We start from the raw sequence: 16757 nt of genomic DNA, 5'->3' as shown, positions 1-16757 counted from the left end.
AGAGATAAACAGAAGTCAATCAAAGCAGAAAGTGACATCAGAAAAACTCTCCTAATTCTGGCAGACCTGTTTTGCTGCATAAAGATAAGCAGCCTTTGGACAATACGGCTTCGGTATAAGAAATTCAATGATGGTACCGTTCCCAGAACCAACTAAAGCAGTTAACATCAGGCATATTCCCAATATCCTTGAAGGTACCGAGGTGGAAGAACAGTAATCCACTAATGAATTGCGGCTCTATGGATGCTCAATTTTGCAAGACTAATTACCTTTTTTAAAGTAAGCCTGGTTTCAGAGCTTCCATACATGAAAATATCACCGAGCCTTACTCCCTAGTAGGGAAAGTAAGACTTCCAATTTTAAATACACTTGTCAAGTCAACCCATTAAAAAAACAAACAAACAAATAATGAAGAGCCGTTAAATCAATTCCTCTCCTACATAAATACCCATAGAAATGCTTATGAAACATCTTCCTTTTTTTTTTTTTTTACCTAAAGGCCTGCCCAAGAATGTACGTAGCAGTGCTCTTTGTAACGACCAAAAACTGGGATCTTCCCAATAAACAGAACAGATATGCAAATTGTGGTATGCTCCACAATGAGATATTATAGAGCCATGTAAACAGACAATTACAAATACATAAAACGATGCCGCGGAGAAGGCAATGGCACCCCACTCCAGTACTCTTGCCTGGCAAATCCCATGGACGGAGGAGCCTGGTAGGCTGCAGTCCACGGAGTCGCTAAGAGTTGGACACGACTGAGTGTCCTCCCTTTCACTTTTCACTTTCATGCAAAGGAGCAGGAAATGGCAACCCACTCCAGTGCTCTTGCCTGGAGCATCCCAGGGACGGGGGAGCCTGGTGGGCTGCCGTCTATGGGGTCGCACAGAGAGTCGGACACGCCTGAAGCGACGCAGCAGCAGCAGCAGCAGCAGCAAAACAATGCAGATAGAGAGTCAGAAACTTTTCTGTGAAATGCCAGATAGTAAATCTCCTGGCCTTTGTTTAGTCTACTCAACTCTGCCATTTTAGGGGGCAAAAGCAGCCACAGTTGGTATGTAATGAATGGACATGATCAGGTTCCAATAAAGCTTTATTGATACACACACTGACATTTAAATTTCAGTGCTTTTCTCATATCACTAAATTTATCTTTCTTTTGATTTTTTTCCCCCACGAATTTCAAAATGTGAAATCCATTCTTAGCTCATAAGCCTATGAAAACAGACAACGAACGGGCTGCATTTGGCCTATGGGCTATAGTCTGCCAACCACTGATGTGATCTCACAAAATGTAATCACAAATGATGTTCAGCAAAACAAACCAGGCAAAAGGGAGTGCAGACCACGTGATTCTATTTCTAAAAAGAAGCAAAAATAACTTATGGGGTCAGAAGTCATGACAAAGGTTACCCTTGGAGACGTAGGGATTAGAAGTGGAAATAAGAAGGACCCTGGGGAGGAGGGAGCCGTAACGCTCTGGGCTCTGATCGGAGTCCTTGTTACTCAAATGTGGGCCCTTGGTTGAGCTGTACATTCACAATTTCTGCCCTTTTCTGTACGTATGTTCTATTTTAAGCGAAATTTGGCAAGTTGTTAAAATCAAGGCAGGACCTTTTAACCAGCTTCAAAACCAGACATTTAAAGAGACCCACAGCCATCCAGTTAAATTAGCTACACATCTATCACCATGGTCAGATAGTGGCCAATGCTTGAGTATTTAAAACCATTTATTAAAAGCAGATTTAGATCACTTTCCCTCTAGCTGTTTCTGCATTTGCTTCCAGGGTGAGGTGCATTTCATGAGTTAAAGGATGGTGCGCCCATGGATCCCCGTCAGGTCACTTTTGTCTGTATCTATGGGAAGCTATGATGTTAGCCCGATGACCAGCTCCTCCTAGTGTGGAGATCTGCCATCCATACTGTGAATGTAAACAGCATCTGGCAAAACAAGTGGCCTTCAACCTGCAAAAGACGCCGCACTGGACCCACACAAAGGAAAAAGGCCAGGCCTGGCTTCCATGTGCTTCTGAGAGAATACGAAGTTAATTATTTTCCCTCGCGGTCAGCAGCTGAGTCTCACCAAAATCCATGCTTGTAATTATTGCTGTAATTATTATTTTAATACAGCTCAGCAACTTATCAAAATGTTACCCTGTAGGTGCTACCTCGCTGCCACAAGGATACAGGGTAGAGGCCACTACCCCACCCTGCTCTGCGTGAGAGGATGGCGGGGACCCTGGCGGGGGTCCTTCTACCACGGCCAGACTGCCAGCTTCACCAGTGCTCAAGTCCACGGTCATTTTAATGCCCGTGCTCTCTTTAGAGACGGTGAGTCACGATCTGCATTTTACATCATGGTTTGAACTTGATGTGTCTCAGCGGTTCCATTCACGCAATGGGTAAACAGTGCCACCTTTTTGCAGAGGTATAGTGAAGAATTCCTCGCCAGAATTGCTTTCTTAAAACATTTTGTGCAGTTCAAGCATGTGATCTGATACACAGGCTTCCCAGCTACACTGCCTGAGTTAAGATTCCAAGTCTACTGTCTACGACTCTGAGCAGTTCTGTGCCTCAGTTTCCTCATCTGTGAATGGGGATAATATCGTGAGGCTGTTGGAATGATTAGATGAGATAATTCATGATATGCTGCTTAGCACAGTGCCTCGCACATAGTATTTAATAGATAATAGTAGTAGTAGTAGTATTTTGAGAGTAATAAACAAATGCTAACAGCGGTCCTGTAAGAAACACACGTAAGTCAGATAGACTGGTGGGAGCCGTGGCAAAATGGAAAGCAGGGTAACCCCACTCCCCTGCCCCCTAAAATTATTACCTCTTCGGGAAGAAAGGCCAGAATTTCAAAAATTTTAATAGCAACTTCAAATCAGATGTCTATTTGAAATCACTGATTTTAAAATGATGGAGAGTAATTTAACTTAAAAAAAAAAGAGAAAGCAAAGAGAAGAAAGCCAGCTCTATGCTGCTGCTGTTATTCCACCTGTAACTCAGATCCAACGCATAGTCCCTGGCTCTCTTCACCTGTTTTTTCCAGCAGCCACTTTTGTTGGGGTTTCTACCACCTGCTCGCTCTAATAAAGCATTTGTTTGTGCCCCGTGATCTTTTTTTTTTCACTCTAAAAGAAAGTCAAACAGCAGTCACCACTTGTCCTAAGAGGAGTTAATAATCATCCATGCCCATTTGCAAACAGGCCAGCTTTTATTTCATAAGAGCCACCCTGAGGTCATCTCCACCCTGTCCTCTGTCATCACCTCTTCTTCTAAACAAGAGGGAATCAGATATAGCAATTTGAAAACTATTCTTCAGCAGGACAACGAGAAAAAGCAGGTAAGGGGAGTATTTTACATGGGGGAATGGAATCCTCTGTAATGCCTGATGACAAGCAAACAGGGCTCTCTGTTTGTGCCTTTCCTAACAGCTGCCCCTTCCGAGCTGGGGATAAAAGAGAGAGAGGAAGAGAGACAATGAATAGGCTTTTATTTCAAAGAGAACATCTGCAAAGCATGGTCCTACATTAAAAAATAAATAGAAAACAGCCACCAGTCTGGGAAGAAAAAAAAAAAAAAAAGATGTCCCATTACATTTCTAATTAATAAAGCACCATTTCACAAGGAAAGAAGGAAAAGAGACAAGTTTTCCAGATCCCCAAAGAAAGGAGGCTTAATGAGGTAACCACTGTATGACTTGATCTATCTAATCTGGTTTTAAAACTCCCCTTAAATAATGTATACATTAGCTCTCCATTACCAAAAACATTTGTTTATTTTATTAACGTTGAGTCTGGTTGAGTGCTAAGACTTTGGGAAATTACCATGCTGTCCTTGGGCTCTCTCTTTATTGCTTCCTCTCTTGCTCTTTATAAAATGATTAGTTGTCTCCATTGCCCTTTTGAATTGCTGTTCTAGTGCTGCGGTTCTGTTATTCTGGTTCTGAAGACAGAGTCTTGGTTCAGGGCTAAGTTAATGTACTCATTATGGGCCCGATTGGGGACCCATTCATCATGCCTAATTCATGTCCAACACACGGGGGACCAGAGTACAAAGAGTCAGTGTGAGGCAGAGGCCCAGCGCGAAGCCAAGAGACGCCAGGAAGGGTCTAGACTCGAGTCCAGAAGACAGGCCTGGGATGTTCCATAACTACAGGAGCGCTGCAGACAGTGACCCAGAACATCAGAGAGGGCCCACAACAGGGACGTCCACCGAAACAGACCCAGAGCACAGTTCCTCGTGACATCTAGCTTAAATCCTCTCCACTTGGACTTGAGAACAAAACAACACAGCTGTTTACCAGAAGTGTGGGGTATCTTCAAACTGGTTAAGCCAATGTTTACTAAACCTTGGTCATTCCATCGCCCCCATCAATCATACCTCTAAATTGGGGTCAGGATTAGCATTAGCACAATATGCTTAGGTACTATAATTTAGGTGTTTTCAACATGTCAGCCAACATTTTTACTTAAATGTCACTTGACCTGCATGCTAGGCAGTAAGGGCCCTGACATGACCAAGGCTTGACTGGCTCTAGTTCCCTATTTTCCCTAATATACATTTAAAGATATATACAGCCATGTCAAGTGTCAAAAACCCTCACCAAGAAGGAAGGGCTGAGTGCATCTGGGAGGTCACAGGTGCCCTGTTTCTTGGTCTGGGTGGGGGCTGTTGTTGTTGTTATTGTTGTTCTATCCCTTAGTCGTGTCTGACTCTGTGTCATCCCATGGACTGTAGCACTCCAGGCTTCCCTGACCATCACCACCTCCCAGAGCTTGCTCAAACTCATGTCCATTGAGTTGGTGATGGTTGCCATCCAACCGTCTCATCCTCTGTCATACCCTTCTCCTGCCTTCTATCTTTCCCAGCATCAGGGTCTTTTCCAATGAGTTGGCTCTTTGCATTAGATGGCCAAGGTATTGGAGCTTCAGTTTCAGCCTTGGTCCTTCCAGTGAATATTCAGGGTTGATTTCCTTTAGGACTGACTGGTTGGATCTCCCTGCTGTCCAAGGGACTGTAAAGAGTCTTTCCCAGCACCACAGTTCAAAAGCATCAGTTCTCTGGCGCTCAGCCTTCTTTACAGTCCAACTCTCACATCCATACATGACTACTGGAAAAACCAGTTTTGACTAGATGAACCTTTGTCGGCGAAGTGATATCTCTGCATTAACTGGTGAAGGTTACTGAGTGTATTCACTACATGAAAATTCATCAAGCTGTACATTTAGAATAATGTGTACTTTTGCATATATATATTTTGGTTAAAAAACATTTAAAAATATAGGCAAAAGTTAGGAAATAAACTTTGCACACCTATGAATACAAACTCTATTAAAAGCTACTATAATAGAGACTGTGTGCCCATAAAGCACCTTCAATCATACATGAATCAGAATCCACAGGCATACTACATTTGGGATTCCTGGGGTCAGTCTAGAGCTATTCTAGCAAAAGATATTCATCCAAAATAAGTCCTCATGCGAAACTAAATAAAATGAATCAACTGCATCGTGAATAAATCTTCACACATGGCCTCTTATCTTCTCTCAGCACTCAAACTGTAAGCCACTGTATTTGGAACAACTTGATATTTTTAAAGATGCGTGTGTTTGGGGGTCATTCTGCCTCTAGACCATAAACCCCATGAGAGCAGGCACAGCTGACTCTCCCCTCATACTTTGTAGAGTGCACACAGCAGGCGCCAAGCACTACCTGTGGAATTAATGGACAGATGGGAAACCTCTGATGGATTTTACTCACTCATTCTCTCTTGCTCCACCAGGGATTACACAGTGATAGCCAACTAGTCTGGCTGCTCACACGTTCTTCTGTTCAAGGCTGAAGACGGGAGCACTGCCTTACATTCATGCAGGGTTTCTGAGCCTCAATACACTTTCTCATCTATTTATCAAATCGCATCCTCAAAACCCAGCCTAGGGAAGGGCAGGGTTTATTAGCATCATCTGGCAGAAATGCCAAAAAAGACACCAAGAGGTGAAAGTCAGGGTTTGCCCCTTGACAGAGTCAGCACTTGAGCCAAGACGCTCCAGAATATTACACTCTTCTACCCCCTCGTCCAGCCCCCAGGCCAGCTCTCTGACAACTCACAACATCCCAACACGTGTTGTTGGGGGAGGAGGGCACAAGGTGGTGAGGAGCACAGAGAAGGGAAGGCAGATGATTCAAAACAGGGCATGACCTACACCCCCGGCAAAAGGGAAGCCGGCTGACCAAACGGTAGAATGCATGGCTCTATTCCTGCGGCGGACACTTCTTTCACCATGTCTTAATGCTTAACACGCATAAGAATTTGCATATTCTGGGAGTACACTAACGGCAGGGAGAGAAGGAAGGAAACCTCCATCACACAGGGGAAGGTAAACGCAGTCGAGATGAAGTGCTATGAATAAACCACATGGGGATCACTGAAAAGAACCACAGACACTTATTTTTAGCTCGGCACAGTGAACACAGACATCTTCCAGGCAGAGGCTGCAAACTTCTCAGCCAAAAGGGCCGAGTCAGGTGTCACAGGTGAAGGAAGAGATCTTGGGTGGGGGGTGTCTCAGGAACCTGGAGGATCCCAGGAAGCCCCTTCCGACTTGGCCAGTGAACAACAGGAAAGAATGTGGCCCTGGGCTGTCAGATCTCGACTTTTTAAAGCATTCCAAACGACCGCATCGTCTTCTATCCTAACCCTTACACTTTGGTGCATTTTTTATTTTAAGACAGTGGGGGTTAAATAAAACCTACCCACGGGCTACAAGCATGAGGGCCCATCTTGCAAGCATCTCTCGTGGTGAGGCTACATCGGGGACGGTGGGAGCAGGGACCATGAGCCGGGAGGCGGTGCCCTATCACCAGGCCTTTCCAGCTAGGAAAGTCCCTGCATCACAGACAAGGAAACCCTGCCCCAGAGGGGCGAAGGGACGTGTGCATGACACACTGATCCTCTGTCCTAACACTGCATGACACGCCTCCCAGGCCCTGCAACTTGCAGCAACCTGCACTCCCCACAAACCTCACCTCTGTGTTCATCTCTGGGCTCCCTATTCAACCAGAAGAAAATGAGCTTAAACTCCACAGATGGGACAGGCCAGCCTCAAGTCTGGCAGTTTTGGGGCGAGTATTAGGAGACTTGAGGGCTTTCAGGCTCCTGAAACACACTATTCTTGGCTCCCATCTAATGGAGGACACCTTTCTCTTGTGTTCCAAAGAAGCCACTGTACAGTGAACTGGGCTAGGACCAGAGGGGAACCTCTCTGTTGACAGGCCATGGTCCCAACCCTCGCCAGCTGGACTGGCCCTCCGGGAGGGCAGGGGCACAACTGCCCTATTTCACAAAGGCAGTCTCAGTGCTGGGCATTGTTAGAGCGGAGGGTGGGTGGAAGGGTGGGCTTGTCGATGGATGCGTGCATGCATGCATGCAAATAGGGAAAGGAGAGAAGTGAGAGAGGGCAGGTGTGAAGAACAAGGGACTTACTGACTCTGAACTGGGTAGAGACCTTTGGAACAAAGGAACTCAACCTTTGGAGTCACCACCAACCTTCAACTCCTAGTCTGGCTGCCTCTCAGCTCTTTAACTTTCATACAACTCGTTGCTTTGCTTTCCTTATTTGTAATCAGAGATGAAACAGAGATGAGACTAGTAGTCCATAACTTGCAGGACAGGGATTCAATAAGATCATGTCCTCTCAGTATCTCCACAGCGTCAAGAGCAAGGCAAACATTCAATAAACAGAAGTCCTCCTCGTCATTAGGATCACAGTTATGATGTCTGTACCCCTTGAGAAGGGGACGTCTGCATCAATTTTTCTGCCCCATGAGCTCAACTTGTTTGGGCTTAAACCACGTGATACATGGCCAAGGATTACAGCAAAGGATCCCCTGGGGGGAGAAACACTTGTCATTAACATCCCTGGACACATCAGCCTGGATTAGATGCTCAGATAAGCCAGCAGTCACCTGCCTCGGACAAACCAGGGCTGAGACAGAACAAATCCATTTTGTTGCCCTCAGAGGCCCCTGGAGGAGGAGATTTCCCCCTTCCCCAAAGGCTGGAGATGCCTGTAGGGTCCTGCTCCTTGCCCATCAGGCCGGGTGTCTGGACTCCTGGACTCTGATAGTAATCACACCAGCTCCCTGTTCACGATACCACTGACGGGGTTAAGGGACACACACACACACCCCTGCCCTGTCCCTGCCACCTTCGTCAAGGCGCTGGCTTTCAATGGGGGAAGGGGCAGCCCTAACCCCAGGGATCAGAATGACAGAACTCGATCAGTATCTGCGGGCAAACGGACAGTTCCTGTTGCAGGCGGAAGGAAGGAAGTGCCCGAAAGACAGTCGGACTGCGTGTTCCTGGTGACACCTCCAGCTTCATCCAGGCTCCTGGGGGCAGGTCATGGGTGAGCAGAGCGGCAGGAGGCCCGCTGACCACAAATGAAAGGCTGTCCCTCTGGCCAAGGAAGCCTGTGTGGCACCCTCTTCCCCTCCTCCCCTGGCAGGGGAGCTGAATTCAAAACACCTTCTTCCACCAACTCCACTTCCAGCAGTTCAGGTTCAATTATTCCCTAGTGTGCACGATGCATATTTCACTAACAGGTGATACCTTCTTTTTCTGGACCATAAAATCCTGTCCTTGGGACTGGGCAAATTGTGACCGAATCAATTACCTATGTGCCTCCTTAAATGAAGTCTGCGGTTCCAAGGTTGGGGACCTTCACGAGATGCTTAGAAGAGGGAGGCTGTGGAATAGAATGATTGAGAGTACAGACTGCCGGGGTTCAAATCCCAGCTCTGCCATTGGTACTGTGACCCTTGGGAAAACTGTTTTAAGCTCCCCACATCTCAGTTTCCTCACTGTAGTGTGAGGTTTAAATGAGCTAATATTTGTGAAACACCTCAAACAGGGCCTGGTTCTATTAAGTATCATGACTGTTGGCTGTTGAAACGTAATAGTACCTTCCTTGAAGAAATAAAATACATGAGGACTGAAACAATTGCTGGTAAGCCGTAACTGCTACAGAAGCATCACTGCTATTATGATGATTACCCTCCTGAAAGTGAAAGTGGCAGTCACCCAGCTGTGTCCCATTCTTTGCCACCCCATGGACTATAGCTCGCCATGTTCCTCTGGCCATGGGATTTCCCAGGCAAGAATACTGGAGTGAGTTGCCATTCCCTTCTCCAGGGGATCTCCCTGACCCAGGGATCGAACCTCAGCCTCCTGCTCTGCAGGCAGATTCTTTACTGTCTGAGCCACCAGGGAAGCCCTTCTACCTGATCTCATTATTCAGGGGCCTGATTCAAGAAAAACTGCGTATCTGCTCGTTTTCTAGGGCTGGCACATTTTTATGAATCTGCAACAAGTAAGGCAGGTGACATGAAGATTTTCAGCAATGACCCAGCTGCATATAGGGCTTTTCAAAGACCTCTACAGACAAGGCACTCTGAAATCTGGGCATTGAGTGGAAAGAGGCAGTCCTAGGTCTGGATTCCAGTTCCGCTGCTCCTCGGCACAATCTTAGTGAGCAAGCTGCTTTTCCACTCTGAGCCCCATTTTTCCTATCAAGTAGGGGTCGCAAAGAGTCGGACACGACTGAGCGACTGAACTGAACTGAGGGACAGTAACAGTTCTATCCCACAGAGTTGAGATGATTCATTGAGACAGTGAAATAACACCTGCCGAGCCCTCATTATCCCCACCATGTAACTGGTACCCAGTTCAGTTCAGTAGCTCAGTTGTGTCTGACTCTTTGCAACCCCATGGACTGCAGCATGCCAGGCTTCCCTGTCAATCACCAACTCCTGGAGCTTGCTCAAACTCACGTCCAGCATGTTGGTGATACCATCCAACCATCTCATCCTCTGTCATCCCCTTCTCCTCCTGCCTTCAATCCTTCCCTGCATCAGGGTCTCTTCTGAGTCAGTTCTTCACATCAAGTGGCCAAAGTACTGGAGTTTCAGCTTCAGCATCAGTCCTTCCAATGAATATTCAGGACTGATTTCCTTTAGGATTGACTGGTTGGATCTCCTTGCAGTCCAAGGGCCTCTCAAGAGTCTTCTCCCAACACCACAGTTCAAAAGCACCAATTCCTCAGCGCTCAGCTTTTCTTTTAGTCCAACTCTCACACACAAACATGACTACTGGAAAACCAGAGCTTTGACTAGACAGACTTTTGTTGGCAAAGTAATGTCTCTGCTTCTTAATATGCTATCTAGGTTGGTCATAGCTTTTCTTCCAAGGAGCAAGTGTCTTTTAATTTCATGGGTGCAGTCACCATCGGCAGTGATTTTGGAGCCCAAGAAAATAAAGTCTCACTATTTCCATTGTTTCCCCATCTATTTCCCATGAAGTGATGGGACCATATGCCACGATCTTCGTTTTCTGAATGTTGAGTTTTAAGCCAACTCTTTTACTTTCTTCTTTCCCTTTCATCAAGAGGCTCTTTAGCTCCTCCTCACTTTCTGCCATAAAGGTGGTGTCATCTGCGTATCTGAGGTTACTGATATTTCTCCCAGCAATCTTGATTCCAGTTAGTGCTTCATCCAGCCTGGCATTTTGCATGATGTAGTCTGCATAGAAGTTAAATCAGCAGGGTGACAATATTCAGCCTTGACGTCCTCCTTTCCCAATTTGGAACCAGTCTGTTGTTCCACGTCTGGTTCTAACTATTGCTTCTTGACCTGCATACAGGTTTCTCAAGAGGCAGGTCAGGTGGTCTGCTATTCCCATCTCTTTCAGAATTTTCAACAGTTTGTTGTGATCCACACTGTCAAACGCTTTGGCGTAGTCAATAAAGCAGAAGTAGATGTTTTTCTGGAACTCTCTCGCTTTTTCTATGATCCAATGGATGTTGGCAATTTGACCTCTGGTTCCTCTGCCTTTTCTAAATCCAGCTTGAACATCTGGAAGCTCTCCGTTCACATACTGTTGAAGACTGTACCCAGAAAACTGGTGATTTCTAGCCAGGAGACCGTAGTCTCAAGTTTGTATGCAACCCTTTCTTTCATCCTGAATTATTGTGTGTGTCTGAGCAATTAACAACATCATGTATGTGAAACACCTAAAGGACGCCTGGCATACAGTTGTCACTCCATAAATGTTAGTACTCCTCTCTCTCCCACATTCCATCCTGCTCCAAGGCTGACACACAGAGGAGTTGGACGCATTCTACTGCCTTGGATTACACTCAAACCCTACTTGGCTTGGAAAAATGAGTAATTGCAAAAATTTGCTTATTTTCAAACATATGAAGAGTTTCTTTTTAAGAATAATGGCTCACATTTGAGCATTTATTATGTGCCAGGCACAAACTGGCTCACACGTCTTATTACATTTCATCCTCACATAACCCCATGAGGTGGCCCCAATTTTCAGAGGAATGAAGTTAGAATAACTTGCCCAAGATCCCAGGGATGGCCCAGAACCAAGCCAGGATCTGAACCTGGCAGGAGTGGACCCAAGGGTAATTAACAGAGGCCTTTGTCCCCTGAGTATCCCTCCCTGTGGCTCAAATGGGAAAGAATCTGCCTGCAATGCTGGAGACCTGGGTTCAGTCCCTGGGCCGGGAAGATCCCGTGGAGAAGGGAATGGCAGCCCACTCCAGTATTCTTACCTGGAGAATCCCAAGGACAAAGAAGTCTGGCAGGCTACAGTCCATGGGGTCACAAAGAGTCAGACACGACTTAGCAACCAACGCCTTTCTGTCTCTCGTACCAGGGCCTGGCACAGGTTTCCTGTGACTTTTCGCCTGCTCCCACAGCCCTTCCTTTGAGCTTGGGTTTTATGAGGTTGAGTTTGTATTTACTTTTTCATTTTCCTCAAAGCATTTTCTCTTTGGTTCTGGTAGATAGGGATTGCAAGCAATAGAAGTGGGAGATGCAAATGAAAAAAATGGAGGATTTATCATAAGTGACAAGTCTTAGGGCGGTGTTGACCAAGCTAGAGACGAGGCAGTCCAATTATGACGGCACCGTGCATTTTCCTCTTTTTGCATGTAGATTTATGGCCCCATTGATCATAAATAGCTCTGGGTGGGAGGACAGACACTTGCTTAAGGATACGTTGTTTCTGGGGAGATACACACACACACACACACACACATACACACACACACACAACGATGTCAGATATCTGCTCGAGATCAAAATAATTTCCTTTTCTATTAACAGGATGGATCAAAGTTGGACAATCCCCAGCAAAAAGGAACTTACAGTTTGGCTTCCTATTTGCAAAACAGCAAGCATCTGTCACTCAGCCTTCTGGAAGGTTAAAATAAAAAGGGTTGATGAACTAGAGAGAATGTCTAAAGTGTACAAAGACTGGAAGGAAAGTGAGTGTAAATATTACATATATATGCATATAATAATTTCTACCTTTATTTGTCTATTTTATTTAACATTTTTCAGGATATGATTAAGCAGATGGCAGCATTTGCATCAAGATAAATATTGTTCAGTGATGCATATTTCTGTATACAAAGTGTAATGCACTGCTCAAGCAAAATAAAACTCCATTGAGAGTGTGAGAAAAACGAACCATCAATAAACTACCCTCTGTTCTCTCTGGTCTCAAAACATTTGGATAGAAAGAAAAGCTACGCCTCTGAGGCTGTTAGAACCAGAGGCGATCTGGATACAGTGAACCAATTTTTCAAAGTCACTGCCAATGTCTGAAAAAGTCCTGAGTTATCTGAGTAATGTGAAGTATGAGGAATTTCTGCCGAAAAATCAACATTTCAAAGGGGTCAGACAACACAGAAAGACCATTCTACTTTAAGTGTATGGACGTGTGTGTGCCTGTGTGTGTGTGTGTGTGTGTGTGTCAGGACAATAAAAAAGTAGGTTTCTTAAATGAAACTTACTGAGTAGTAGTTTATCTAAGGACTCAAGCAATAATGTGAGGACTTCAGAGGATCACTGGAGGCAAGGGGAAAGAAAATAAACATTCATTACATTAACACGCAGCTTCTTTCATTCTCCCCCAAATTGATTCAGAACCTGTAGTGTGATCTTTCTGACACCCCCCTCGACGTTTTCCCTCCCTTTATAAGTGAGCCCATCTGTTTCTTACATTCTGAGAGGACAGTAAAACCCAGAGCGTACTGGAGACCCGGTGAAGGAATGAGTGCCACAGCCAGGGAACTCAGCTGCCATCCGCCCAACAACTCTAATCTGTAAGCGCTTTGGGAGAGGCTGAGAGGCAAAGCCTGCAAATCTTTCAGGGAAATGCCCGTCTCGCCACCATCCGCAAGCTCTCTGGCTCTGTCTGCTTGAGAAACTGGGTGTTTCTTCTTGGCTTCTCAAAATGCACCATAATGACAATCAGGCCCTTCTCCAAACAGAAAAAGTACAAATGCAGAAGCTCTGGAAAGGTGAGCACAAGGAAGCAGCGAAGTCTGGTTTAGAAAATAACCTGACCACAGTGTCGGCTTGACACTCTTTGAGACATACCCACCACCACCACCACCACCAGTGCTGAGTCTCTCTGCACCCAAAAGCACAACTGCCCACCCCACCCTCTTCAGAGCACAGAGCTGAAACATCATCTCCCGAGCATGCGCCTCACCAGCTCTGTAAAGTCACGGGGATTTTTTTAAGTCTCACTCCCCAATCTCCCTCCGAGGCATCATGCACCAGCAGCCTCCGTGGGGTCTGCAAGCAGACCGCATGTTCTGAGGGCCTCAGTGGCCTGCCCAAACGGTCTGGTCCTTTCCTCCTAGGCTGTAATCTAAGCTCAGGCAAAGCCGGACTTTGGGAACAGCCTGCCCCCTTCTGGTCTCCTTGAGCTCTGTGGAAGGGCAGGGGCTGGGTGGGCACAACTACAGGAGGATGGGCCCCCCGCTCCACCCTGCAGGTCTGCGCTGTGATTACAGGATCTGATAGGGCACGGGGGTAGACATCATCGGGGAAGGGAAGAGCAAGGACACGGACGAACAGACTAAATATCCAGTACAAATCCAGGCGAGACGGCAGTGAACAACTGCATGGTAGACAGCCACAAACAAGGGGGGAGGACAGAAAAAAGGGGGACAACAAATACAGGTGTGTCTATATCGGAATGAACTGAGACCCTGGGAGGTGTGTGCAGGGGGACAGTCACTGAACTTGCAGATGAGAGCAGAGTGTCAGAAAAGCAAAGCACCTCAGCTGCTGGAACTGGCATCCCAACAGGAATAGAAAAGGAAAAGAGGCATGCTCCTTCCTACCTTCCCAACTGCTAACCTCAGCGCCGCCCAGCTGGAGGATGAGAGAGGAGGACACAGAACTGCACACCCAGAGAGCAGGTGTGGATGTAGGGCCCCAAATGTCAGAGACCCAGGGAGGAATCAGCCAACCAGGCTTGCTTCCCTCCCTCTACTTGTTTCAACAGGTGGTGTGTGCATGGGGAAAAGCGCCTCCTGAAGCGCATCTGGACCCCAGATGCAAAGGATACAGTTAGCCCCACACTTCCATGGCTATCCTACATGTTCCCACACTGGGCTAGCAGTGCCTGTCCTGAACCTCCTCTCACCCCACCTCCCTGTAGGGTTCCGACTCCAGAAAGAACTTCTAATTGCATTTCTGCCCAAACACATCACTATCCACTCCTGGAGTTCAAAGGCAGTGTCTGAGAGTACCCTTTGCTACAAATAAGAGGCATTCTGAACATTCTGGTTCCCCACCGGGACTCTCACTCCATCCTCCTCCCCCGGAATGAGGAAAAGACTTCTCCCTGCTACCCACACAGACCAGCCAGCAACGTGAAATGCCATCGCATCACGCCTTGGGCTGGCTCAGCCCACAGACACAAAGAACTGCACTCTGGCAAAGAAGGTTTCCTCTCTGCCTCCAAAGTTTGGCAGATCAAAGGGCATCATGCTGTGTCTGAAGGCAGCCTTCAGTGAAGGCTCCCAAAGTGACAGGTGACAGAGACATGCATTCAGTGCCTAAGAGCCTGAAATTACCCCCTGGTGTCTAATGTCCCCGAGGGTTGGGAGAAGCTCCATGGGCAAGCGGCAGGGATGAAGATACAGACACATCATGAAGATACAGACACATCCGTAAGCTTGAAGACAGACACGCCCACAGGGTGCTGAGACCCCGGCTCAAAGTTGGGGACTCTGACCTCTCCTGTGTGCTCTGAGTTCAGAGGGCTAAGCAAGGTGGGCCAAAAAAGGTGCAAAAGGCCTCCTGGGAGAGGTCGGGGGCAGGGTAGAAGACACCCAGATGGCCCCAGAAGATCTGCAGAAGGAACAGTTCCAGAGCCTGGATTGTTCACACACAAGGAGGGCAAAGTAAACCCACAGAAGCCTAAGTTGAGGTGCTGTGATCTGATACCCAGCTGGTGACAGGAATGAGCCACACACGAAGACAGAGAGCTGGACACAAACGCCTAGGAGAAGGGGCCATGCCCTGATACTGGAGACAGGGCACCAGGAGAGAGCAAGGTTAGACATGGACAAGGGAGAGAGGAGTCTCAGGCATCCAGGGACGCAAAACAGGAGACTCAAAGTAAGACCGGGCACTGGAGACCGAGTCTTGACTCCGGGGCACGGGTGAGGACCTGGGACACTGATCCCAGACCCCTCTCAGGCCAGGCAAAGACAACGAGGCAGCAGACGGAGGACTGAGTGGTGTGCACCCAGCTGGGCAAAAACCAGAGATGCGCTGAGCACCACCGCCGGAACAGCGGCTGCGGATCCCAGCACGGTCTAGGCGCTCAGACCCGGGGCGAGGCAGCAACACCCACAAGCACAGAGCAAGTCGGGGCGCCCAGCTAGAGTGACGGGGACAGGCACCCAGCCAGGCTCCGGTAACCCCCCAAAGCGCCTCCTCTGGAGATAACTTCCCCAGACCCCCAGGGGGCAGTCCTCAGACTAGGGATGGGGCAGGGACCCAGCCCCGGCTTCCAGGGGAAAGAGATGTGGGGTCAGCAGGCTTGGGGAGTCCCGATCTGAGGAGCGGGGTTCAAGGGCTGGGGGGCGGGGAGCGTGGGGTCCGGCCGCCAGCCCTCCGGTTTCCCTCCCTCCATCGCTCCCTCCAGGACGCGAGCCGAAAGGGCATCTTACCAGCGCCCGCGCGGCCAGTGACCCTCGGCTGGCCGGCTGCTGTGCGCGGGGTGCTCCGGGGCCGCCTCCCCGCGCCCGCGCCGGGGGCCCCCGTCCTCCTCTGCCGCCACCACCGTCTCCTCCTCGGGCTGCAGCCGGCTCGGCGGGCAGGTCCCGGCGCTCGCGGCGCGGGGCCGGGGCCGGGGGCGGCTGCTCCGCACCGCCGGCCGCTGCGCCCCCGCGGCGCTCCCCTGCCCCGGAGTCGAGGCTGCTGAAATTCCACACGACCAGCGTCTGCAGCAGCAGCACGGTGAGCGCCGCGAGCAGCGCCGAGTGCGAGCGCCGGGCCAGCCTCCGGGCGCACGGCGCCGCCACCATCTTCGGAGCGCGGCGGGCGAGCGGGGCGCGGGGACCCGGGGCGCTCCGGGCCGCCCCCGCGCTCCCCGCGGCTCCCGCGGCCGCCGCCGCCGCCGCTCGGGCTCCCGCTCGGGCCGCCGCCGCCGCCTCGGCTCGCCGCTGCTCCTCCTCCGCCGCCGCCGCCGCCGCTGCCGCCGCCGCCGCCTCCACCGCCGCGGCGCGGAGTTTTCAGACGGGCAGGGACCCGGACGTCACCAGGAGGAGGGGAAGGCGGGGAGGCGGGGAGCCGGAGGCCGCGGAGGGGGGCGGCGGGTGCGCGCGCTCGGGCGGGGCGCGCGGGGAGGGCGGGGGCCT

The 16757-nt window shown here is 49.0% G+C and overlaps 1 protein-coding gene across 1 annotated transcript in view; it reads right to left on the bottom strand.

Annotated features, from left to right (window-relative positions):
• Positions 1-16502, bottom strand: part of XYLT1 (xylosyltransferase 1) — a 350305-nt gene extending 333803 nt beyond the window's left edge. Inside the window, exon 1 of the mRNA XM_018040831.1 lies at positions 16068-16502. Within this exon, the coding sequence (XP_017896320.1) occupies positions 16068-16424 (357 nt within the window). The 5' untranslated portion in view covers positions 16425-16502. The remainder of the gene's footprint in view (positions 1-16067) is intronic.

This window comes from Capra hircus, chromosome 25, assembly GCF_001704415.2.
Source record: "Capra hircus breed San Clemente chromosome 25, ASM170441v1, whole genome shotgun sequence".
In the NCBI taxonomy this organism is placed as follows: Eukaryota; Metazoa; Chordata; class Mammalia; order Artiodactyla; family Bovidae; genus Capra; species Capra hircus.
The sequence above is the reverse complement of the archived record's forward strand: the minus strand, read 5'-3'. Positions and strand labels throughout refer to the sequence as shown.